Here is a 25753-nt window from a genome sequence, read left to right as displayed (position 1 = left end):
GTTGGTCCGACCGAGTAGACTGCGGGGCCACCTCGGGGCAACTTGAGGGTTGGTTTTTACTCGTAGGATGTCTCATCTGAGTGTGCCCTGAGAAAGAGATATGTACAGCTCCTATCGGGATTTGTCGGCACATTTGGGCGGTGTTGCTGGTCTTGTTTTAACCTGTCGAAGTGTCTTGAGTTACCGAGATACCGAGTCTGATCGGAACGTCTTGGGAGGAGGTCTATTCCTTCGTTGACCGTGAGAGCTTGTCATGGGCTAAGTTGGGACTCCCCTGCAGGGATTGAACTTTCGAAAGCCATGCCCGCGGTTATGGGCAGATGGGAATTTGTTAATGTCCGGTTGTAGATAACTTGAACCTTAATTTAATTAAAATGAATCAACTGAGTGTGTTACCGTGATGGCCTCTTCTCGGTGGAGTCCAGGAAGTGGACACGGTGTTGGAGTAATGTTTGCGCAGGTTGCTCTCTAGTTTCCCGCTCGCGCTTTGCCTCCTCTTCTCGCTCTCTTTTGCGAATAAGTTAGCCACCATACTTGCTAGTCGCTTGCTGCAGCTCCATATATTTACCTTGCCTTACCTATAAGCTTAAATAGTCTTGATCGCGAGGGTGCGAGATTGCTGAGTCCCTGTGGCTCACAGATTACTATTACACCAGATGCAGGGCCTGATGATTCCGCTCCAGGAGACGCGTATGAGCTCAAGTAGGAGTTCGACGAAGACTCTCAACGTTACTATGTTTCCTTTCCCGATGATCAGTAGTGGTGCCCAGTTGGGGGTGAACGGGACCGTTGTCGCATGTTGGGTTCTCTTTTATTTTGGCGCCGTAGTCGGGCCATGAGTGTTTGGATGATGTAATGTTATTTATGTACTTGATTGACGTGGCAAGTGTAAGCCAACTATTTTATCTCCCCTTTATTATTTATATTACATGGGATGTTGTGAAGATTGCCTAACTTGCGACATATGCCTTCAATGCGATTATGTCTCTAAGTCGTGCCTCGACACGTGGGAGCTATAGTCGCATCGAGGGTGTTACAAGTTGGTAATCAGAGCCTTCCCCGACCTTAGGAGCCCCATTGCTTGATCGTTTTTAGCGGCCGAGTTGTGTCTAGAAAAATGTTTTGAGTCTTTTAGGAATTATATACCGGAGAGTTTAGGAATTCTTTTTACTTCCCAGTCTCCTCATCGCTCTGGTAAGGCATCCTGACGTAGAGTTTTGACTCTTCTCTTCTCAAATTTCACTAAAAAAAAATTTAGGATCACGCGGGTATCTTGGAATCGTTCCGATGGTTTTATGATGAGAACATTGTCTTGGTGCCTCCTGTCATGGGTTTAGTGGAAGTGTCCCGGGGAGTTGAGCTCTGAGGTGTTGTCATCATAATTTTATCGTTGCAGTTCTGGAATACCTGAGTCTAGTACGCCGACATCGAAAATCTCTTTTATGCAGTTCGTTGGTGAGATAACCTCGACGCCACCCAGTACTGGGGCGGGAGTTCGGAAGTATCGCCATAACTTGTATAACGGATGCTTTTCGAAGGTTGAGGTAGATGGTTTCCGAAGTTTTCTTGGTTATGTGTTGAAGGATGGATACAGCTGGATGTAGGATTTGCTAGTTTGGGTGAGATATTATGCTTCCCCTGTATCCCCAACACTTGATTGCATAACCGGAAAGGTTCGGGAGTTTCATAGGTGGGAATTCTAGTAGCTCTAGTTCTTCTTCAACGGATATTGGTTTGAGATTGGGATTTCTTACCGATTATTCATTCTTGATCCGTACCTTGTTGATTTATTTCTCTACCTTAATTCTACGTGGCTTCTCAATTTATGGATATGTGACCATTTCAAGAGGAATGCATTCGTTCATTTTGTTCGGACGTGAAGACTATATGTTGCAATTTTCATTCCATTGGATTCTGCTTCAATATTTCTCTGTCAATGTGCAAATGGTGGTCAACCTCTTCAGGATGGCTCCTCCAACACGCAAAACTCTGAATCCTGATCCGCCACCACCTCCACCTCCTCCGGAGGCATGGCAAGCTGTGATGGCCGCAACCAATGCAAACACACAGTTGATCATGCAAATTCTTCAAGAGCGCAATCAAGGCAGTCAAGGGAATCAAGGCAGCAATCAGAGTCACTTTGCTACACTCAACCAGTTCCTTGCTAATGGGCCAAAGACTTTCAGCAATTGTGTTGAGGCAACCGATGCTGACGATTGGCTTGTGGATCTGTGCAAGCATTTCGAGTGCAGTAACGTTAGGCCTGAGGACTTTGTCAAGTTCGCTTCCTTCCAACTCAAAGATCAAGCTGTAGAATGGTTCCAGCAGTACAAGGACTCCAGAGGTTGATGTGTTATCACTTGGGATGATTTCCGTCGAGATTTCCGAGCTCATCATATTCCCCAAAGCATGGTTGAAAGCAAGCGTGAGGAATTCCGCAATCTGAAGCAAGGCTCTTTGTCTGTCTATGACTATAACAAGTTGTTCCAGAAGCTCGCCCGCTTAGCCAAGTAGGACGTCCCTGATGAGAAGAGCATGATATATCAGTTCAGGGGTGGTCTCAGAGAAGAAATTCAGCTAGCTCTTGTTCTCTTTGAGCCCTTGAGATACGATGAGTTCTACAACATGGCACTGAAGCAAGAGGCTGCTCAGTTGAGGTGTGATGCTTCCAAGAAGCGAGTCAGAGATGTTACTCCTTCTTCCTCTACTCAAGTGGCCAAGAAGCAGAAGTATTGGCTTCCTCCTCCTCCGTTCCGTCAGCCGTATCAACAGAAGAGTAAAGGTGGCAGTGGTTCTTCCCACCCACCCAACCCTGGCTTTCAGAACAAGACTTCGTCTCAAGCTCCAAGATCGGGTGCTCCGTATCACCGTCCGCTTTCAAAGGTCACGTGCAACAAGTGCCAACAGAAGGGTCACTATGCCAACAAGTGTTTCAACCAGAGGCGTCTTCCTCCTCCTCCTCCTGTCAGATCGGCAAGTACAGCTGTGGTCAAGCATAACCCCAAGCACGCTAAGGTCAACTTGATGAATGCAGCTCAGGCAGAGGACTCGTCAGATGTGATCATGGGTAACCTTCCCGTTAATGATGTTCCTGCAAAAGTTCTTTTTGACACTGGTGCATCGCATTCCTTTTTGTCATGCCCTTTTGCATCGAAGCACAATGTTGATACCGAGATTATGCCCAAAGTCATGCAAGTTGTTTCTCCCGGCAAGCTTTTGACTTCTAGTTTGGTTGCTCCCGATATCTCTATCACATTGGGTGATTACAAGTTTCTCTCTTCTCTGATGGTTCTTGGTAACTCGGATATTGATCTTATTCTCAGAATGGATTGGCTTTCTAAGCACAAGGCTCAGCTTGTTTGTGCAGCCAGGCAGATTCAATTGACTCATTCGTCTCAGGATGTAATTGTCTTTGCCGCTCGTGAGGATACAATCCGTCTGTTTTCTCTCAATGAGAAGGGTGAATTGGACGCTATTTCGCAAATTCCAGTCGTTTGCGAATATCAAGACGTCTTTCCAGAAGAGCTTCCAGGAATGCCTCCGCACCGGCCAGTTGAATTCGTAATTGATCTTGAGCCTGGCACGGAACCTGTGTGCAAACGTCCTTACAAGCTCGGACCTGAAGAGTTGAAGGATTTGAAGAAGCAACTCGATATTCAAGAGAAAATGGGTCTCATCCGGCCTAGTTCTTCTCCGTGGGGTTGTGGTGTTCTTTTTGTGAAGAAGAAGGATGGAACGGACCGACTTTGTGTTGATTACCGTCCAGTGAACAAGAAGACCATCAAGAATAAATACCCACTTCCCAACATGAATGAGCTGTTCGAACAACTCAAAGGTGCCCAAGTATTCTCCAAGCTTGATCTCCGTATGGGTTATCACCAGATTCGCATTCGTGAAGAAGATATTCCCAAGACGGCCTTTAGGACAAGCTTTGGTTCTTATGAATACACTGTCATGTCTTTTGGCCTCGCCAACGCTCCTCCGACGTTCTCTCGCATGATGAACTTCATCTTCAACGCCTACACCAATGACTTTGTTTTGGTCTATCTCGATGACATTCTGGTTTTCTCGAATAACAAGGAAGATCATGCCAAGCATTTGCGTTTGGTTCTTGATAAGCTCAGGGAACATCAGTTCTACGCCAAGTTCTCCAAGTGTGAATTTTGGCTCGATGAGGTTCTTTATCTTGGTCATATCATCTCTGCCAAGGGCATTGCCGTGAATCATGAGAAGGTGTCTGCAATTTTGAATTGGGAACCTCCTCAGAACGTGAAGCAACTCCGTAGCTTCCTCGGTCTCGCAAGCTATTGCCGAAGATTCGTTGAAAACTTTTCTAAGATTGCGAAGCCTCTCTCAAATCTTCTTCAGAAGCACGTCAAGTACGTTTGGTCTCCGGAGTGTGACATTGCTTTCAAAACTTTGAAAGAGAAATTGATCACTGCTCCAGTTCTGACTCCACCTGATGAATCCAAGCCATACGAGGTCTTTTGTGATGCCTCTCTCCAAGGTCTTGGCGCAGTATTGATGCAAGAGAAGAAAGTTGTTGCTTATACCTCTCGCCAGTTGAAGCCTAATGAGAAAAACTACCCCACTCATGATCTCGAGTTGGCGGCAGTTGTGCATGCTCTTTTGACTTGGAGACATCTTCTATTGGGAAGAAAAGTGGACATTTTCACTGATCACAAGAGTCTCAAGTACATCTTTACTCAGCCTAATCTCAACCTCAGGCAAACTCGATGGGTCGAAATGATTCAAGAGTATAATCCGAGTATTGAGTATACTCCAGGAAAGGCCAATGTGATTGCTGACGCATTGAGCAGGAAAGCTTACTGCAACAGTCTGATTCTCAAGCCTTATCAACCCGAGCTTTGTGAAGCTTTCCGCAAACTTAATCTGCAAGTTATTCCTCAAGGTTTCCTCGCCAACCTTCAAGTCTCTCCTACCTTAGAAGACCATATTCGCCAAGCCCAGCTTCTTGATGCTATGGTGAAAAAGGTGAAGATTGGGATTGCCAAGAGTCAGTCCAAGTACAAGTGCTACCGCCTTGATGACAAGGACACTCTCTTCTTCGAGGATCGTATTATTGTACCCAAAGGTGACCTTCGTAAAGTGATCATGAACAAGGCTCACAATTCTCTCCTCTCCATCCACCCTGGGAGCACGAAAATGTATCAGGACCTCAAGCAAGCTTATTGGTGGACTCGAATGAAGCGCGAGATCGCTTAATTCGTGAATGAATGTGATGTCTTCAGAAGAGTGAAAGCAGAACACCAAAGGCCAGCAGGTCTCCTCCAACCTCTTGCCATTCCAGAATGGAGGTTTGACCACATTGAAATGGACTTCGTGACTGGGTTTCCAAAGTCCAAGCGTGGCAATGATGCTATATTCGTTGTCATCGGCAAACTCACCAAAGTGGCTCATTTTCTGCCTATCAAAGAGTCGATCACTACAGCCCAATTGGCGGAACTCTATACCTCTCGTATTGTCTCTCTGCACGGTATTCCTCAAGTGATCTCTTCAGACTGTGGCAGCATCTTTACCTCGAAGTTTTGGGATTCTTTTCAGAAGGCCATGGGCACGAACATCCACTTCAGCACAGCTTTCCATCCTCAAACTAGCGGTCAAGTCGAGCGTGTCAAACAGATTCTTGAAGATATGCTCAGGGCTTGTGTGATCTCCTTCGGCATGAAGTGGGAGGATTGTCTTCCTTATGCTGAATTCTCCTACAACAACAGTTTTCAAGCAAGTTCGGGCAAGGCCCCTTTTGAAATTCTGTATGGCAGGAAGTGTCGTACCCCTCTCAACTGGTCTGAAACCGGTCAACGTCAGCTTTTGGGTAATGACTTAATCACAGAAGCAGAAGAAATGTGCAAAGTCATTCGTGATAACCTCAAAGCAGCCCAATCCCGCCAGAAAAGCTACTATGATAGTAAGCACCGCGATTTGGCTTTCGAGATCGGAGATCATGTTTACCTCTGTGTCTCTCCTATGAAAGGTACTCGTTGCTTCGGTATCAAAGGGAAGCTTGCCCCTAGATACGTGGGACCGTTCAAGATTGTCAGCAAGAGAGGCGACCTCGCCTATCAACTCGAGCTTCCTTCAAACTTTGCAAATGTTCATGACGTGTTCCATGTCTCTCAGCTTCGAAAGTGCTTCAAGACTCCTGACCGCATTGTCAACTTCGAGGACATTGAGCTCCAAGAAGATCTCTCCTATCGTGAGCACCCAGTTGCTATTCTTGAAGAGACTGAACACAAGACTCGCAACAAGTCGATCAAATTTCTCAAAGTCAAGTGGTCACACCATTCCAACCGTGAAGCTACCTGGGAACACGAGGATCACCTCTGTTCTGAGTACCCAGCGTTCTTTCAGTCCTAGATCTCGGGATGAGATCCTTTCGTAGTGGTGGAGTGTTGTAACACCCCGGATGTAACTTTCCCTATTTGTACTCCAACTCTTGCCGTTTCCGGCGTTAAGTTATTTTATTATCTCGGGTTCGGGTCTTTGTCTCCGTGTGTTGTTGTCGTTGTCATGCATCTCATATCATGTCATCATGTGCATTGCATCTGCATACGTGTTCGTCTCATGCATTCGAGCATTTTCCCCGTTGTCTGTTTTGCATTCCGGCGCTTCGTTCTCCTCCGGTGGCCATTTCTAGCTTTCTTTCGTGTGTGGGGATTAAACATTTCTGGATTGGGCCGAGACTTTCCAAGCGGCCTTGGTTTACTACCGGTAGACCGCCTGTCAAGTTTCGTACCATTTGGACTTCATTTGATACTCCAACGGTTAACCGAGGGACCGAAAAGGCCTTGTGTGTGTTGCAGCCCAACACCCCTCCAATTTGGACCAAAACCCACCTAACTCTGCTCCATCATCTAGAGCGTTCGATCACCATCGCGTGGCCGAAAACCGCACCTCATTTGGACTCTCCTAGCTCCCTCTACCTCTATTTAAAGCCCCCTCCCGAAATTCGCGGATCTCCTCCCTCTCAAACCCTAGAAATCGTCCCCGCGCCACACCGGACAAAAATCCCGCCGCCGGACTTTGTCCGCCCCGCCGTCCGCCGCCACGTGGCGCCCCGGGATTCGTCCGCCCGGGCGCCCACATCACCGCGCATCCCCGCCGGCACGCGAGCCCAGCCGGGGCCCCCGAGGGCCCGAAGTCGCCCGGTCGCCGCCGCCCTCATAGCACCGCCCGCCTCCTCGCCCCCGACGCCTCGCGACCCCGCCGCCGTCCTTCTCCCGTCCTGCGCCGCCGCAGCCAACGCCGGCTGCCCGGAGCTCCTTCGCCCCGCCGCGTGCTCGCCCGAGGCCGGCGAGCTCCCTCCGCCGCCTTGCCGCTCCACTTCGCCGCCCCGCAAGCCGGCGCCGCCCCGGCCTCCTCCTCCCTCCAACTCCGTCCACCACTGTCCATCATCGCCGACCAGCCCGCCGGCGAGCCCGGATCCACCTCGGGAAGCGTGCGATCCAGATCTGAAATTTTAGGTTGACTTCGTTTTTTTCTAAGTCCCAGAAATTTCAGTACAAGTGCATATGTTCGCGGCTCCGTAACTGTGCATCCGTAGCTCCAATTCATGCATATAGCATATCAAAATGTTCATCTCAGAGAGTACATCATTCATTCCATTGCATCATTTTCATTTGAGTTCATCTTGATGCCCGAAATGCTGTTAGAAGAGGGCTACTTGAGTTAATTGTCAGATCTGTTACTCCGTTTAGCACTTTTGTCATTTTTGCCATGATTAATGTGTGCATGCTATGCCCATGAGTTCTACATGTGTTTTGTTAAGGGTTTTGTCATCTCTCCATAGGTGCAACCCATGTATTTTTAGGATGTGTGTGGTGACTTGTGCAAGCTTGCAAAGTGGTGCACTTGCTAATTCTGTTTTCAGGGACTTAGTAATTTCACTAAGTCCTGGAGCTGTTCATCTCATGATGCCATATGTTCGTGTTACTTCCTAGTGATCCGTGCCTCTTTTGAGGATGATCAGTAAGGATGTTTTGTTAAACTTGTAGTTCTCTATCCATCCATGCCTTTGTTTGCAATTATGGAGAACCCTAGCTTGAGTCAATCGAGCTCTACTTTTGCTACTTTGTGAATCTGGACAGATTGTCAACTTGTTTGCAATTTTGCCGGTGATGTTGTAGTTGATCAGTGCATGCTATGCCATTGTTCTTGCCATATATAGATTGCATTTTGTGCCTTCTTGATGGGTGTATGCTTGTATTGCCATGACTTGCACCGTAGTGAGTGCATCGAGCTCGTAAACATGCCTACTTGAGTTATATTTCAGCATGTGCCAGTTTTCACTAAGTCTGAAAACTGATTATGTTTTTGCTATGTTCACGTGCTTGCAATTGTATTTTCCGATCCCTTTTGGCTCAAGGTCACTAAGGGACTTTTGTTAAGATCTTTGAGTAGCTCCATGCCATGCTTTACTTTGCCATGTTCAGGTCCTGTAGCATGTAGTTTTGTTGCTCCGAAGAGGGATGCCTAATCTGAAATTCCAGACAAGTGTTAATTTCACTAAGTCTGAGATATGTTTGCCATATGCATTTTTTCCATGCTTGTTTGAACCCGTTAATGGATGAATTGGCCGTAGCTCAGTGCTAGACTTTTTTTAAGCATCTTGTGTGCATCAATGCCATGTATTTTGTTGTCATGTTTGGGTGTTGTAGCATGTTCATTTCGTTGCATTTAGATGCCTACTTGTTGTAAATCGCAGACCGGTGTCATATTTGAATCGCTTGCCATTTCCAAACCGTAACTCCGATTCCGGCGTTCTTTATATCGTTTTCGAGCGATTTCATCTCATCTTTCCAGTGGCACACTTGGATATCCAAGTTGAGGCCAGGTTCATGCATTTCCTGTCATATCTTGCATTTTGCATCCCGCATCGCATCCCGCTTAGCATATCATCTTTGCATTGTGTTGTTTGAGTTTGCACGTGGTTGATTGTATCCTTGTTGCTTGTTTGTCTTATTTGGGTAGAGCCGGAAGACGAGTTCGCTAACGAGGAGCCCGTTGAGTTTGCTTTTGAGGATCCAGTCAACTCTGACAACTGTGCAGGCAAGATGATCATACCCTCGAAATCACTACTATCTTTGCTATGCTAGTTTGCTCGCTCTTTTGCTATGCCATTGCTACGATGCCTACCACTTGCTTGCAAGCCTCCCAAATTGCCACGTCAAACCTCTAACCCACCATTGTCCTAGCAAACCGTTGATTGGCTATGTTACCGTTTTGCTTAGCCCCTCTTATAGCGTTGCTAGTTGCAGGTGAAGATTGGAGGTCGTTCCTTGTTGGAACATTTATTTACTTGTTGGGATATCATTATATTATCTTGCTATATTAATGCATCTATATACTTGGTAAAGGGGGGAAGGCTCGGCCTCTCGCCTAGTGTTTTGTTCCACTCTTGCCGCCTTAGTTTCCGTCATATCGGTGTTATGTTCCCGGATTTTGTGTTCCTTACGCGGTTGGGTTATAATAGGAACCCCTTGATATTTTGCCTTGATTAAAGCTTTTCCAGCAATGCCCAACCTTGGTCTTACCATTTGCCACCTAGCCTCTTTTTCCCTCGGGTTTCCGGAGCCCGCGGGTCATCTTATTTTAAACCCCCCCCCGGGCCAGTGCTCCTCTGAGTGTTGGTCCGACCGAGTAGACTGCGGGGCCACCTCGGGGCAACTTGAGGGTTGGTTTTTACTCGTAGGATGTCTCATCTGAGTGTGCCCTGAGAAAGAGATATGTACAGCTCCTATCAGGATTTGTCGGCACATTCGGGCGGTGTTGCTGGTCTTGTTTTAACCTGTCGAAGTGTCTTGAGTTACCGAGATACCGAGTCTGATCGGAACGTCTTGGGAGGAGGTCTATTCCTTCGTTGACCGTGAGAGCTTGTCATGGGCTAAGTTGGGACTCCCCTGCAGGGATTGAACTTTCGAAAGTCGTGCCCGCGGTTATGGGCAGATGGGAATTTGTTAATGTCCGGTTGTAGATAACTTGAACCTTAATTTAATTAAAATGAATCAACTGAGTGTGTTACCGTGATGGCCTCTTCTCGGTGGAGTCCGGGAAGTGGACACGGTGTTGGAGTAATGTTTGCGCAGGTTGCTCTCTAGTTTCCCGCTCGCGCTTTGCCTCCTCTTCTCGCTCTCTTTTGCGAATAAGTTAGCCACCATACTTGCTAGTCGCTTGCTGCAACTCCATATATTTACCTTGCCTTACCTATAAGCTTAAATAGTCTTGATCGCGAGGGTGTGAGATTGTTGAGTCCCTGTGGCTCACAGATTACTATTACACCAGATGCAGGGCCTGATGATTCCGCTCTAGGAGACGCGTATGAGCTCAAGTGGGAGTTCGACAAAGACTCTCAACGTTACTATGTTTCCTTTCCCGATGATCTGTAGTGGTGCCCAGTTGGGGGTGAACGGGACCGTTGTCGCATGTTGGGTTCTCTTTTATTTTGGCGCCGTAGTCGGGCCATGAGTGTTTGGATGATGTAATGTTATTTATGTACTTGATTGACGTGGCGAGTGTAAGCCAACTATGTTATCTCCCCTTTATTATTTATATTACATGGGATGTTGTGAAGATTGCCTAACTTGCGACATATGCCATCAATGCGATTATGTCTCTAAGTCGTGCCTCGACACGTGGGAGCTATAGTCGCATCGAGGGTGTTACAGTGCGTCACCTAGCGGTGCTTCTAGGACATAATCTTTGTTGGCAGCTATGAGCATGATCCTCAGGTTCCGGACCCAGTCCGTATAGTTGCTGCCATCGTCTTTCAGCTTGGTTTTCTCTAGGAACGCGTTGAAGTTGAGGACAACGTGGGCCATTTGATCTACAAGACATATTGTAAAGATTTTAGACTAAGTTCATGATAATTAAGTTCATCTAATCAAATTACTCAATGAACTCCCACTCAGATAGACATCCCTCCAGTCATCTAAGTGAAACATGATCCGAGTTGACTAGGCCGTGTTCGATCATCATGTGAGACGGACTAGCCAACATTGGTGAACATCTTCATGTTGATCGTATCTTCTATACGACTCATGCTTGACCTTTCGGTCTTCCGTGTTCCGAGGCCATGTCTGTACATGCTAGGCTCGTCAAGTCAACCTAAGTGTATTGCGTGTGTAAATCTGGCTTACACCCGTTGTATTCGAACATTAGAATCTATCACACCCGATCATCATGTGGTGCTTAGAAACAACGAACCTTCGCAATGGTGCACAGTTAGGGGGAACACTTTCTTGAAATTATTACGAGGGATCATCTTATTTAAGCTATCGTCGTTCTAAGCAAATAAGATGTAAAACATGATAAACATCACATGCAATCAAATAGTGACATGATATGGCCAATATCATTTGCCCCTTTTGATCTCCATCTTCGGGGCTCCATGATCATCGTTGTCACCGGCGTGACACCATGATCTCCATCATCATGATCTCCATCGTCGCGTCTTCTTGAAGTTGTCACGTCATCTATTACTTCTACTACTATGGCTAACGCTTTAGCAATAAAGTAAAGTAATTACATGACGTTTATGTTGACACGCAGGTCATAAATAAATAAAGACAACTCCTATGGCTCCTGCCGGTTGTCATACTCATCGACATGCAAGTCGTGATTCCTATTACAAGAACATGATCATCTCATACATCACATATATCATTCATCACATCCTTTGGCCATATCACATCACAAACCACTTGCTGCAAAAACAAGTTAGACGTCCTCTAATTGTTGTTGCAAGTTTTTACGTGGCTGCTATAGGTTTCTAGCAAGAACGTTTCTTACCTACGCCAAAACCACAACGTGAATTGCCAATTTCTATTTACCCTTCATAAGGACCCTGTTCATCGAATCCGATCCGACTAAAGTGGGAGAGACAGACACCCGCCAGCCACCTTATGCAACTAGTGCATGTCAGTCGGTGGAACCAGTCTCACGTAAGCGTACGTGTAGGGTCGGTCCGGGCCGCTTCATCCCATGATGCCGCCGAATCAAGATAAGACTAGTAACGGCAAGCAAATTGACAATATCGACGCCCACAACTGCTTTGTGTTCTACTCGTGCATAGTAACTACGCATAGACCTAGCTCATGATGCCACTGTTGGGGAACGTAGCAGAATTTTAAAATTTTCTACGCATCACCAAGATCAAATCTATGGAGTCATCTAGCAACGAGGGAGAGAGGAGTGCATCTACATACCCTTGTAGATCGCGCGTGGAAGCGTTCAAGAGAACGGGGTTGATGGAGTCGTACTCGACGTGATCCAAATCACCGATGACCAAGTGCTGAACGGACGGCACCTCCGCGTTCAACACACGTATGGTTGGGAAGACGTCTCCTCCAACTTGATCCAGCAAGGGGGAAGGAGAGGTTGATGAAGATCCAGCAGCATGACAGTGTGGTGGTGGAAGCAACGGTGATCTCAGCAGGGCTTTGCCAAGCGCAGGGAGACGGAGGAGTGTCACGGGAGGGAGAGGGAGAGGCCAGGGGCTTGGGTGCGGCTGCCCTCCCCCCACTATATATAGGGTGCCTAGGGGGGCGCCGGCCCTAGGAGATCCAATCTCCTAGGGGGGCGGCGGCCAAGGGTGTGCCTTGCCCCCCAAGGCAAGGGTGGCGCCCCCCACCCCTAGGGTTTCCAACCCTAGGCGCAGGGGAGGCCCAAGGGGGGCGCACCAGCCCACTAGGGGCTGGTTCCCCTCCCACTTCAGCCCATGGGGCCCTTCCGGGATAGGTGGCCCCACCCGGTGGACCCCCGGGACCCTTCCGGTGGTCCCGGTACAATACCGATTACCCCGAAACTTTCCCGATGGCCGAAACTTGACTTCCTATATATAAATCTTCACCTCCGGACCATTCCAGAACTCCTAGTGATGTCCGGGATCTCATCCGGGACTCTGAACAACTTTCGGGTTACCGTATGCTAATATCTCTACCGCGCGCCCCTCCCCCTAGTTCGATGTAACGCCCCGAGTCCGATGCGCCAGGTGTCTCCCAGTTATTCGCCGTTGTTGCCATGTCTTTTGCCTGCGTGTTGCATTTCATCATGTCATGATGTGCATTGCATCATCATGTTTTCAAAACTTTCATCCGTCCCGGTATCCCCGTTCTTTTCGTTGCCCGTTCTGACTCCAGTCACACTTGCACGCGCTCGCGGCATGTTCGAAATAGTATTTTATAAGTGGCCGGAAAATGTTCTCGGGATGGGTTGAGAGTTGGCGTGCGGTCTTATTATAGTGTAGATAGGCCGTCTGCCAAGTTTCATCGCATTCGGAGTTCGTTTGATAGCCCAACCGTTAAACTATAGCGGCATTATAGGCGGTCTAACGTCGGACGTTCTCGATCTCCGGAAACTGCTGCCGGGCCCCCCCTCTCTCTCTTCTCTCCTCTCAGCCTCGCCACAGCCCACCTAGTCCATCCACCTACCCCTCTTCGCGTCCGGAGCCATCCGTTGCGATCGCACGGTCCGAAACCCCTCTTTGCTCAGTGCATCGACCCCTCGCGCGTGTCCGAGACTCACCCGAACCCGAATCGGGCAGTCATCACCGTTGGATCCGGATCATCCCCAAACATCTACAAAACATCTTCAATTCTTTGTTGGGTTCCCCTAAGCTATTTATTCTCGCCCGCCCGATTACGATCGGATCGGAGGGACGAGGTAGCCCCTAATCTAATCCACGCGATGTATATATGCGTTCAAACCCTAGTCCTAAGAGTTGTCCCATCCATCTTTTCCCATCGCGCCGCCGCCACCCACTCACCATCTCCATCACCATCTCCATCGGGATCCTCCCAGATCCACCTCTCCGCCCCCGAAGCCTCCGACCACTTCCCTCGTTTTCAGCTTCTGGCCAACCACCTCCTCCCATCGATCCGACTCATCAAGCATGGAAGCCCCGCAGGCATCCAGCGCGCCCACAAGCCCCTTCTCCCCGATGCCCATCGTCCCCGCCATGGTTTTGGAGCTCACCTCGGTCGCTGATCCGAGCCGTCCCGGGAATCGACGTCGCCGGAGTCCCTCCTCACCTACAAGACCACGCCGCCCTACCACCTCGTCTCCTTGTCCGACGCGACTCCTGCCTCCTCTGCTTCACCCTGCGTCGAACGACAAGCTGCAACCGTCGTCCCAAGGTCCAGGCCGTCGTCGCCTGCCCAAGCTCCTCCACCCCCTGCAGACTCGTCTCCGACCGTGCCAGCGACCAGTGGCCGCTCGCCGGAGCACACCGAACCAGCAACTGCTCGCCCTAGTCTTCCTCGACCTCCACGGCCTCCTCCCCGTCCCGTTCGTTCGCACCGCTGCCGTCACGCCAAGGCCGGCGTCCCTCTGTTCGTCTCGAGCTCAAGCCCCATCTCTGTTGCCTCTTGCTTCGTCTGAACCGCGCCCCCACCATTGCCTCTACTCATGCCCGAGCGCACGTCGCGCCGTCTCCTGCCTCCTCATCCACGTACCCCCAGCAGCCTCACCTCCGACCGCGCAGGTGAGCAGCCACAGCTCCCGAAGCATCGAGAGGCCGTGCCCTGCTCCTTTTCTCTCCCATCTCCCTGTCGTCTCTCCCTTCTTCCCGTCCGCGTTTTTCCCCTCTGAATTTTTCTTCCCTGTCTTTTCTTCAGGCAACAGCTGCAGCCATGGACTGGTAGCACGTTTCCCTACTCGGAGACCCGATCCGCACCTCCCCTAGTAGGATCTGGACCCAGGCGCCTCCTCGCGCCATCCCGTTGTGCCCCACGCTCGCCGGAGTCCTCAGCGCTGCCGCGCCTGCTTCCTGTCGAGCAGAGGAGGACGGCGCCTCTGTCTCGAGCCGTTCGAGCGCACGCCGCGCCTGTTGACCGCTCGGTGAACCGCGCCTGGGCCTGTCTCGCGCGCCAGACCCAGCTCCTCTTGGCCAGATCCAGCGGGCCTTGGCCCATGGTGGTTTGCCCTGCGCCCCTCTTTTTTTTCCCTTCCTTGTTGGGCTTCTTGTTCAGTTCCGGCCCGAGTGCCTGTTTTTTTTCCTGAACGATTTTGCTAATTATCAGAGAACTGCTAGTTTTACAAAGAACCCCCTAGACTTCATGCATACTTTAACTCACAAACTAAGCATCACATGTAAAAACTTAATATATGAAACTTGCTTAGATTTTCGTGTAGATTAATAATTTGCCACTTTCATCTATGTTTAAAATGTTTAAAAATGCTGTTTTTTTAAATTTGCTTAAATAACTTGCTAAAATGATTTAATTCATAACTTAATAACCGTAGCTCGGTTTTAAATAAACTTTATATGTAAATGGGGTAGAAAAATGCCTAATTTAACATGGTGTACTTGCCTTGCATGTTTAACAACTCAAATATTGTGTTAGGGCAGATCAGTACCAAACCTAATATATGCACATGAGGAGTTTCCGGACTTGTTGTTCCGGCCTCATTTAAACTTGCCTAGATAGATAGTTTTTATTATGCTTCACCTCTTGCCATGCTAACAACATTTAATATTGTTGAGTACATAAACGAGATCGAACTAAATAAGTCATGTGGTGTTTTCTTCAATATGCAACTCCGTTGCATATTGAGCTCCACTTAATCTGTAGTGTTGTTTGTTGCACTTTGCCATGCCATGCCATGTATCATTAAACCGGGCATGCATCATATTTGTTGTGCATCATGCCATGATCATGTGATAGTTGTTTACTATGTTGTGTGCTTTTTTTTGGTGTTGCTTCTTCGGGTTGGTTCCGATAACGTCGCGTTTGTGAGGATCCGTTCGACTACGTTCATTTGTCTTCTTCACGACTCGTTCTTCTTCCTTGCGGGATTTCAGGCAAGATGACCATACCCTCGAAATAACTTCTATCTTTGCTTGCTAGTTGCTCGCTCTTTTGCTATGCCTATGCTACGATACCTACCACTTGTTTATCATGCCTCCCATATTGTTAAACCAAGCTTCTAACCCACCTTGCCCTAGCAAACCGTTGTTTGGCTAGGTTACCGCTTTGCTCAGCCCCTCTTATAGCGTTGTTAGTTGTAGATGAAGTTTGGAGCTTGTTCCATGTTTGAAACATGGGTTTTTGTTGGGATACCACAATATCTCTTATTTAATTAATGCATCTATATACTTGGTAAAGGGTGGAAGGCTCGGCCTTATGCCTGGTGTTTTGTTCCACTCTTGCCGCCCTAGTTTCCGTCATATCGGTGTTATGTTCCCGGATTTTGCGTTCCTCACGCGGTTGGGTTATAATGGGAACCCCTTGACAGTTCGTTTTGAATAAAACTCCTCCAGCAATGCCCAACATTGGTTTTACCATTCGCCACCTAGCCTTTTCTTTTCCCTTGGGAGTTGCGCTCCTGAGGGTCATCTTTATTTCACCCCCCGGGTCAGTGCTTCTCAAAGTGTTGGTCCAACTGAGCGATGTCCGAGGCTACCAGGGGCAACTCTAGGCTGTCTTACTCGACGTCTTGCTTATCCGATGTGCTCTGAGAATGAGATATGTGCAGCTCCTATCGGGATTTGTCGGCACATCTGGGTGGCTTTGCTGGTCTTGTTTTACCATTGTCGAAATGTCTTGTAACTGGGATCCGAGCCTGATCGGGTCTTCCCGCTAGAAGGAATATCCTTCGTTGACCGTGAGAGCTTGTGATGGGCTAAGTTGGGACACCCCTGCAGGGATTTAAACTTTCGAAAGCCGTGCCCGCGGTTATGAGCAGATGGGAATTTGTTAATGTTTGGTTGTAGAAAATCTGAAGTTGACCTTAATTAAAATGCATCAACCGCGTGTGTAACCGTGATGGTCTCTTTCCGGCGGAGTCCGGGAAGTGAACACGGTGTTGGAGTAATGTTTGACGTAGGTTGTTCTAGGATCACTTCTTGATCATAGTTTCTCGATCGTGCTTTGCCTTCTCTTCTCGCTCTCTTGCTTATGTTAGCCACCATATATGCTAGTCGCTTGCTGCAGCTCCACCTCATACCTTTACCTTACCCATAAGCTTAAATAGTCTTGATCGCGAGGGTGTGAGATTGCTGAGTCCCCGTGACTCACATATACTTTCAAAACCAGCTTGCAGGTGCCGTTGAATCGTGCAGATGACGCAACCAAGCTCAAGGAGGAGCTCGATGAAGATCTCGTCCTTTGTGTTGTTCCGTTTCCAGTTGATCAGTAGTGGAGCCCAGTCGGGACGATCGGGGATCTGTGTAGCATTTGGGGTAGTCTTCTTTTATTTTGGTTCCATAGTCGGACCTTGATTGTATTTGGATGTTGTAATGCCTTATTCATGTAATTGTGTGAAGTGGCGATTGTAAGCCAACTATGTATCTCTTTCCCTTATGTATTACATGGGTTGTGTGAAGATTACCTCACTTGCGACATTGCTTTCAATGCGGTTATGCCTCTAAGTCATGCTTCGACACGTGGGAGATATAGCCGCATCGAGGGCGTGACATCCGAATAAGACAATGAGAGGGGGGCGGCGCCCCCTTCCTTCTCCTCCACTCCTCCCCCCTCCCAAGTCCTATTCCAACTAGCAAAAGGGGGGGAGTCCTACTCCCGGTGGGAGTAGGACTCCTCCTGGCGCGCCCCAAGGCTGGCCGCACCTCTCCCCCTTGCTCCTTTATATACAGGGGCAGGGGGGCACTTCTAGAGACACAAGTTGATCAAGTTGATCGTCTCTTAGCTGTGTGCGGTGCCCCCCTTCATCATAGTCCACCTCGATAATACTATAGCGGTGCTTAGGCGAAGCCTTGTGTCGGTAGAACATCAACATCGTCACCACGTCGTCGTGCTGATGAAACTCTCCCTCAACACTCGGCTGGATCGGAGTTCGAGGGACGTCATCGGGCTGAACATGTGCTGAACTCGGAGGTGCCGTGCGTTCGGTACTTGATCGGTCGGATCGTGAAGACGTACGACTACATCAACCGCGTTGTGCTAACGCTTCCGCTTTCGGTCTATGAGGGTACGTGGACAACACTCCCCTCTCTCGTTGCTATGCATCATCATGATCTTGCATGTGTGTAGAATTTTTTTTGAAATTACTACGTTCCCCAACAGTCGTCGCGCCGCCCGTAGGCAGCACGGCTCCGCCCTTGGACCCCGTGGCGCACGGCTCGTCGTCTTGTGCACGAACCATGCCGCTCGCCTGGCTTCGGTTGCCAGAGTGTCGTGGATGCTCGTGGTCCACACCTCCGCCACCATCCGTGACTACTTCGTTGCCCGTCCGTGCTGGCACGGGCGGTTCGGCTCCAGACGAACCGATCGCCGTGATCGCCTTCTTCTTGGGAGCCATGGTGATCAAGGAAACGACGCGCTAATTGCTAGACCAGGTTTGCACCACCTGACCCCCTTACCTGGCGCGCCAAGGATGTCGGGGAAAAGACACCTACGGGATCACGTGGATCCCATCTACGGTTTGGCAGGGAAGAGGGGTGTGCAAAGAGCAGGTCTAACGATCAACACGATGGGTTTTTACCCAGGTTCGGGTCGCTCAGCAACGTAAAACAGTAGCCCTGCTTGAGTGTATATTCTGTGTTCTTGAGCTTCGGCTAACTGCTATGCATGCAAGCTGGACCGAGAGGTTCAAAAGTCCGAATCCTCCTCCAGTACGCCTTGAGCCTCCTTTTATATGTTCAAGGGGTTGCCACAGTGGCACACAGGAGGTGTAAAGTAGCTATAGTGTCTATGTTTATCACCGGCGCCTTAGGACAAACACATTAAATGCACTACTTACGTGCCCCCTAGCTTTAGCGGGGAAGGAAACAGATCCCGTCCCAACCATCGCCGCCTTTTCCCGTCTTGACACGCATCCGGGCTGACGAGACGTGCAATGCTAGGCTGGCTGGCTAGCCGCTGCGCTGGAACGGTGGCAGGCTCTTCACGAAGATATGCATGCCACCACGCAGGTGCTTGCCAGGCTGGCAGGCCAGTCGCTGCGTTGGGGTGGTGGCGGAACCTGGCCAGGCGCGAATCTCGCCGGGCCTTGTACTCTGCCCCGGCAAGGACCTTACCGGGGGCTTAGCAATTCATCCCGGCAAGGATCTCGCCAGGGGCTTCGCGAGCCACCCTGGCAAGGATCTGCCGGGGCCTCGGCTTATGGTCTTCTATTCTCTAATCATTGACTTGACTGCTTCTCTAGTGATCTTATTTTTATCCTTGATCGTCCTCTTCAGGCCTTGCCGCAGGTGTGACTACGACTGCCCGTGCACAAATATGTGGTGCTAAAGACCCAGACTTTAGTACATCGATACAGGACTTAAACTCTGATGTGTTGGAAATACCGCTCTCCTCTTGACCATCCAAAACTAGTGGAGATCGATTTTATCCTCGTAAAATGTCAACGTTTTTCTTCCTGGAGAAAAAAAAACCCAACGTAGTACAGTAGTAAGCAAGTTTTTTTTTTGAGGGTTAGTAGTAAGCAAGTGTGCAACCAAATCTGGGCCGGATACGAACCCGACCCCGAACCACAGTCCGTTTCAATTTTTCGACATAAAAAAAAGCCCTCCCGTGTGTCCACGGACCTGATTTACGTGGAACATAAGCTTTTGATATTTCTCTGCCGAGCCTTTCCCCCGACGCAAGAATAAACGGGAGCGAAAAGCCCAGACCCTTCTTCCCCTCTCCTCCTTTGCGGCGGCGCGACGGTAGGGGAACTCCATCCAACACATGGCCGCCGCCGTCGCCGTCCGCTCGAAGCGCAGGCTCCTACCCCACCTCTACCGTCTCCTCCACTCCACCGCCGCCCCCTCGCCCAACCGCTTCCTCCGCCACGCGTCGCCGGTGCCCCGCGCCGCCGACCACTCCCCTTTTCTCCGCCTCCCCGCCGCGCGCGTCTCCACGCTCCCCACCGGCCTCCGCGTCGTCACCCAGTCCTACCCGGCCGCCACCCGCATGGCCTCCGTCGGCGTCTGGGTCGACGCCGGCAGCCGCTTCGAGCTGCCCGGCACGAACGGCACGGCGCACTTCCTCGAGCACATGGCCTTCAAGGGCACAGAGCGCCGCCCCACCGCGAACGCGCTCGAGGTGGAGATCGAGGACATGGGCGCGCGCCTCAACGCCTACACCTCCCGCGAGCAGACCACCTTCTTTGCCGACGTGCAGGGCCGTGACGTGCCAGCCGCGCTCGATGTTCTCAGCGACATCCTTCAGCACCCGCGCTTTCCGCAGCAGGGCATCCAGCGCGAGCGCGGCGTCATCCTCCGCGAGATGGAGGAGGTGAGCTGTCGCCCCTTTTGCTGAGTTACCCCTCCTTTTCCCTATACAGCTAGAATTAGATTCCTAAATTTACTAGTCAATGGGTGTAAGCTTTCCTGATACTTACTCTTACTTGATGTTCTCTGGCATTGGTAATTTGGTCATCTGACCATTGGCCAGAGAGTATTGATTGTTATGTATGGTTGATGCCTACATGATGTTTGATGCATGGCTGCATATGTTTATGGGTGGACAGGTGCAAGGAATGATGGAGGAGGTGATATTTGATCACCTGCATACCGCAGCATTCCGAGACCATCCGCTGGGGGACACGATATTAGGTCCTACGGAGAACATTAAATCTATCTCGAAGAAAGATTTGCAGCAGTACATTTCAACGCATTATACCTGTCCTAGAATGGTATGGTTATGTACCTATTTGGAATAATTTAGCCATTTCTTATGTGTAACTTGAGTGGTAAAACTTTCTATTTTGTCGGTTGGCTTAGGTTGTATCTGCTTCTGGAGCTGTCGATCACGATGAGGTTGTTGATCAAGTCAGAAAATTGTTTACAGGATTCTCTACTGATCCAACTACTGCAGATCAGCTTGTTGAGGCAAATCCGGCTATTTTTACTGGCTCAGAGGTCTGCTTTTAGTTTTATCAAAATGTTATTGTAGTAAATTATTAGACTATGTGAATTGATTATCTTTTGAACTTTTTAATGTATCATTAGGTTCGTGTGGAGAATGCCGAGATGCCTCTAGCGCATATTGCAATTGCTTTCAAGGGTTCATCCTGGACTAACCCTAGCTCTATTCCTCTTATGGTGACCCAAAGCATATTGGGATCTTGGAATAGGAGCATCGGCGTAGGGAACTGCTCAGGGTGAGAAGGATTTTCACTGATTGATTGACCAATAATTTGCCCTCCTAGTTTCTTCTTACTGAATTTCTTGCTAAAGCTGTTGTTATATATTGAAACTGCAAGGTCTGCTTTAGCTCGTGGCATCAGCAATGGTGAGCTAGCTGAGAACTTGATGGCATTCAACACTAACTATCGCGATACAGGATTATTTGGCATCTATACTAGTGCTCCGGTAAAGTTTATTTCTCAATCTTGTATTTTCAGTTGCTTGTTGCTTGAATGTTGAATCAACTTAGATAAAGTCTGATCTGATGTAATTTTTCCCAGTATCTCTTTGTCAACTATTATGAGTAATAGTTATCTTTATTGTTAAGCTTACTGCTATATTATCCGTTATTATAGTGCAAACCGAATACTGATTAGTTTAAATCTGAAGTTTCGAGGTAATATTTGGGGCAATATATTTGTATAACTAAGCATTTTATTTATGTATTACTCTCCACTTAGGGAATGTGTAAGAAGTGATTAGTGAGAAACATTGTTACCACTTAGGATTATAATTAGTAAACTTCCAGTTCTTTCTTGTTAGTCAAACTGTTCTTTACCCTTGTATCATCTGCGTTGGCTACGAGTTTGAAATATTGTAGCAATCACTTCATCACTTGTGTGTGTGCCAGATAAAGTTTCTTCCAAGTTTAATGTGATAATGCAATTTCCCAGCGATGGAGATGAGTTATCAGTTATGCTATGTATCAGACCAAATGGTTTATCTGTAAAACATCATCTTATAATTTTTGTAATATGATTGCAGCCTGACGCACTACATGACCTGTCACGGTTAATAATGGAAGAATTTAGAAGACTTGCATTCAGAGTGTCAGAGACAGAGGTTGCTCGTGCTCGTAATCAGGTAGCTATGGTCTCCAAGAGTATTCACTAGATTTACACGTTTTTCTTTTATTGTCTGGTTTTCCATGTGGATATTTATAGAAGACAAAATCACACAGTTGCTCCTACATTATTAACAATATTAGAGAAAATCCTTGAATTTGGTAGATTTGAACTTGCACTTGAAGTGTTCCAGTTTGTTTAATAGGACCATGCTTCTTTGTGGGCTGCAGGTGATTGTAGAGATGTCTCGGTTCTATTTTTGTCTGTCTTTCAGTTATCTTTTTATCCATTCAACTATGCTACTACTATTACTGCTAAGTCCATGGTGCCCTACTTAACAACAACAGTGACAAGGTGGCTGCATGTAATATTGTTAAAAATGTGACCGATGATTAATCTTTTATAGCTTCAGCAATAGGTAAACTAGTAACAAGTTCATCAACAGCAAAACCTCTCCCGTTTTCGTGAAATGACACTAGCAGCTTGTGATAATGGGTCTATTTACATGATATTGTGTTACACTGTATGACGAGTAGAGTAATTAATTATGATGCATGTCATGCAAACTTGTACTCCCTCCATTCCTAAATATTTGTCTTTTTAGAGATTTCAAATGGACTACCATATGCGGATGTATATAGACATATTTTAGAGTGTAGATTTACTCATTTTGCTTCGTATGTAGTCACTTGTTGAAATCTCCAGAAAGACAAATATTTAGAAACGGAGGGAGTAGGTGTTACAACATTCTCAAAAAAAGATTTTTGGATACATCAATCCTATAGTTGTCACTTGCAAGAAAGCCTCAATATTTCTTGGCTTCACTTGCAAGCAATTTGTTTTGTATGCATCAAATAAACCTGTTTTCATCACAAAAAGAAGCAGGTAACAAGAACTAACATTTTTATCCTTTTCAGTTGAAGTCCTCTATTTTGCTTCACTTTGATGGATCAACTGCAGTTTCTGAAAATAATGGTCGCCAGGTATGTTTTATTTATTTTATCATGGCGTTGTCAGTAGCGACCGCTACTGCTGTCCTGATTAACAACTTTCCCTCAACCATCTCACGCAGATGCTTACTTATGGACGAGTAATGCCATTCTTGGAGCTTTTTGCTCGGATTGATGCTGTTGACTGTGATACAGTAATGAAAACAGCCAAGGAGTTTATAATTGACAAGGTAGATCTTCTAATTCTCAGTTTGTGATTGATGTGCTTAACTTATACTCCCTCCGTCCCAAAATTCTTGTCTGTCTAGATATGGAATTATCTAACACTAAAATGTGACTAGATACATTCGTATCTAGACAAATCTAAGACAAATTTTGGGACGGAGGTAATACTCCCTCCGTCCCAAAATTCTTGTCTTATACTCCCTCCGTCCGGAAATACTTGTCATCAAAATGAATAAAAGGGGATGTATCTAGATGTATTTTAGTTCTAGATACATCCTTTTTTATCCATTTTGATGACAAGTATTTTCGGACGGAGGGAGTACTTGTCTAAATACAGATGTATCAAGTCACGTTTTAGTATTAGATACATCCGTATCTAGACAAATCTAAGACAAGAATTTTGTGACGGAGGGAGTAGTATAATATATGCTATGGAAAATTAGCCACGGATGCAAGAAAGATTGGTTGTTCATCAATTCATCAAAAGTTAAAATTGGCAAAAGCTTGCTGCGCAAACGGGACTACCATAAAATCCACCGCAATACCAAATGTAGCCTAAAACTCCATATCACAGTAATACTGTCCAATATGATTGAGTAGTTGAGCCATTCTGAAGTTTTATGCAGTCGAGTGACTTGTTTGACGTTTTGCAGGATGTTGCCCTTGCTGCAGTTGGGCCGATCTCTAATTTGCCAGAGCTCAGTTGGTTTCGCTCACAGACTGTTTCTGACGACAAATTTACTTCAAGAATATTTTCGCTGTTCGCACAGAATAACTGAAGCTGCTGCTCTGGGATATTGTTGTTGTAACTCATAGTTCGACCGAAGAATTGATAGCTAGCCTCAAGCGGTCTCATTATTGGTCTCATTATTTCCTATAGATAGGAGTACGTTCTTTTGTCCTGTATGCCATTTTATTTTTTGATAATCTCATTCTCTCTGGTGGTAGTAACAAGTTTAATGCCTCCGTGCTATTTGGAAGTTGAATCATCTTCACGCCTCGCTGATGCAGTTATGCAGCACCTCGAAATAATATGTTGGCAACATAAAGTACAGTAGTAGAGAAGACTGTCGGAAGAGAATATTACCTTTTTTTTTTCATCTTATAAGGCTTTGCAGAGTAGCATCCTAAAAACGTGCAACCGAATTCCTTTGACCCTCTGGTAATTAGTAAAAACAAGGTCAAAATTGAAGAGCATTGCATTCTTTTCGATGTATGCTTGCTGTGTACAAATGTTTCGCTAGTGAGAGATTCTCATAGAGCATATACCCTGTTGCAAAACCAGAGGAAAAACAGGATAACTCTATTGCGGGGGGCGGTTATGTTTCCTAGTGGCCAGATTTCCATAATGGCAAGTACATTAGTTGATAAGACAGTTTTATTTTAAGCTTGCATGTAGTTTAGAGATGACAATAAAAGTATATGTATAATGGGTTATCTCTTGATTTTATTTTTAAGGTCTATCTAGAACTCATCTAAATGTGACATAACTATATCACATCTAAGTATGACATCATAACACATCATCAAACAAATAACCTCTGTCATGTCCTATTGATCGTTTGTTTGTTTGTTTTTCTGTTGTTGCGTGCATCTCCAGCCCAAGAAAAGGAACTCACGCGCCCACTACCACACCCCCTGTCTTTACTTGGCCTGCTATGAGTACTGAACATGTTTTTTTCTAAACAAGCCTACTAAACAGGTTGTTTCACGGGCCTGAGAATAGGCTAGTGGACAAAAGCGAAAACGCTAAGTGGGACTAAAAGAGAGGGCTACTGCACAAAATAGGCACCACTTTTTTGCAAAGGTTTATCACCTTTTCTTCTCCATGTTTTACCCTGATAGCCCCTGCGAATGACATGTGTAACACATACAAAAAGGTGTTAAAAAAACTATTATGGGCTTATGTAAAATTGATACATGATCTCTATAAACTGACAAACCCTGTAAAGAAACAAACAAGTATTCGCTCTTTGAAAATTATGTCCAGAACTAAAAGATCATTTTATATGTGAACTCCGAAATCATCTTTCGAGGAAAGAGAAAGCATAGACTTCTTTACATACAGTACAGTACAGTCTATGAGAGTAGGTTCTGGGTTCAAAAAAATGTAAGATTAAGTATTCAAAAAGGGCCCCAAAAAACTTTACAAAACTTACATATATATCCTACCTAATTTACATGAAGTAATATATACTGAAATTTATGTTTCAATTTTTTTGACAAACAAATGGCCTATAGATAACAGTCAAAAGTATTTTTAGATTTTCCAGGGAGAGCTATTGCGGAAAAACGAAAGGAAAACATGTATAATTCGGTGTTCGAATGCACAAAATTTTCATTCCTTTTCACTTGGACAACCTAATCCTGCCTAAAAAGCAAAAAAAAAAAAATCATACATATGTTTTCCCTTGTTCTAGACTAACAATGCAACCACTCTAGTGTTTGTGCAACCCAATTACATTTCACAGCATGGAATAAACAATGACATAATATCGTCAGTAATAACAGGACTCTCGATAAACACACACACTCCTAGTTGCAAGTCGATGCTTGGCTTGCAATTGGGGACTCTCGACAAACACACACACTCTTAGTTGCGAGTCGATGCTCGGCTTGCAACCGGGGACTCTCGACAA

General features: G+C 47.0%; 2 protein-coding genes across 2 annotated transcripts; both read left to right on the top strand.

The window, feature by feature from the left end:
* Positions 1-13757: 13757 nt before the first annotated feature.
* Positions 13758-15164, top strand: LOC119271652. Its single transcript, XM_037553394.1, has 2 exons — positions 13758-14500; positions 14634-15164. The coding sequence occupies exons 1-2, from the start codon at positions 13910-13912 to the stop codon at positions 14658-14660; spliced, it is 618 nt and encodes a 205-aa protein (XP_037409291.1). The 5' UTR covers positions 13758-13909; the 3' UTR covers positions 14661-15164.
* A 4393-nt stretch (positions 15165-19557) lies between these two features.
* LOC119268663 (probable mitochondrial-processing peptidase subunit beta, mitochondrial) lies at positions 19558-24159 on the top strand. The gene is made up of 9 exons (XM_037550347.1): positions 19558-20201; positions 20437-20601; positions 20690-20827; positions 20918-21069; positions 21172-21280; positions 21860-21958; positions 22857-22922; positions 23012-23119; positions 23768-24159. The coding sequence occupies exons 1-9, from the start codon at positions 19653-19655 to the stop codon at positions 23891-23893; spliced, it is 1512 nt and encodes a 503-aa protein (XP_037406244.1). The 5' UTR covers positions 19558-19652; the 3' UTR covers positions 23894-24159.
* The last annotated feature ends 1594 nt before the right edge of the window (positions 24160-25753 follow it).

Source organism: Triticum dicoccoides, chromosome 3A, assembly GCF_002162155.2.
Source record: "Triticum dicoccoides isolate Atlit2015 ecotype Zavitan chromosome 3A, WEW_v2.0, whole genome shotgun sequence".
In the NCBI taxonomy this organism is placed as follows: Eukaryota; Viridiplantae; Streptophyta; class Magnoliopsida; order Poales; family Poaceae; genus Triticum; species Triticum dicoccoides.
The sequence above is the reverse complement of the archived record's forward strand: the minus strand, read 5'-3'. Positions and strand labels throughout refer to the sequence as shown.

Excerpts from the sequence above, each read along its gene's own strand:
- LOC119271652 (XM_037553394.1), top strand. The coding sequence starts at position 13,910 with ATGGAAGCCCCGCAGGCATCCAGCGCGCCCACAAGCCCCTTCTCCCCG. Across the intron at positions 14,501-14,633 it reads CCTCACCTCCGACCGCGCAG|GCAACAGCTGCAGCCATGGA; the intron begins GTGAGCAGCCAC and ends TCTTTTCTTCAG.
- LOC119268663 (XM_037550347.1), top strand. The coding sequence starts at position 19,653 with ATGGCCGCCGCCGTCGCCGTCCGCTCGAAGCGCAGGCTCCTACCCCAC. Across the intron at positions 21,070-21,171 it reads GGCGTAGGGAACTGCTCAGG|GTCTGCTTTAGCTCGTGGCA; the intron begins GTGAGAAGGATT and ends TGAAACTGCAAG. Across the intron at positions 23,120-23,767 it reads AGGAGTTTATAATTGACAAG|GATGTTGCCCTTGCTGCAGT; the intron begins GTAGATCTTCTA and ends GACGTTTTGCAG.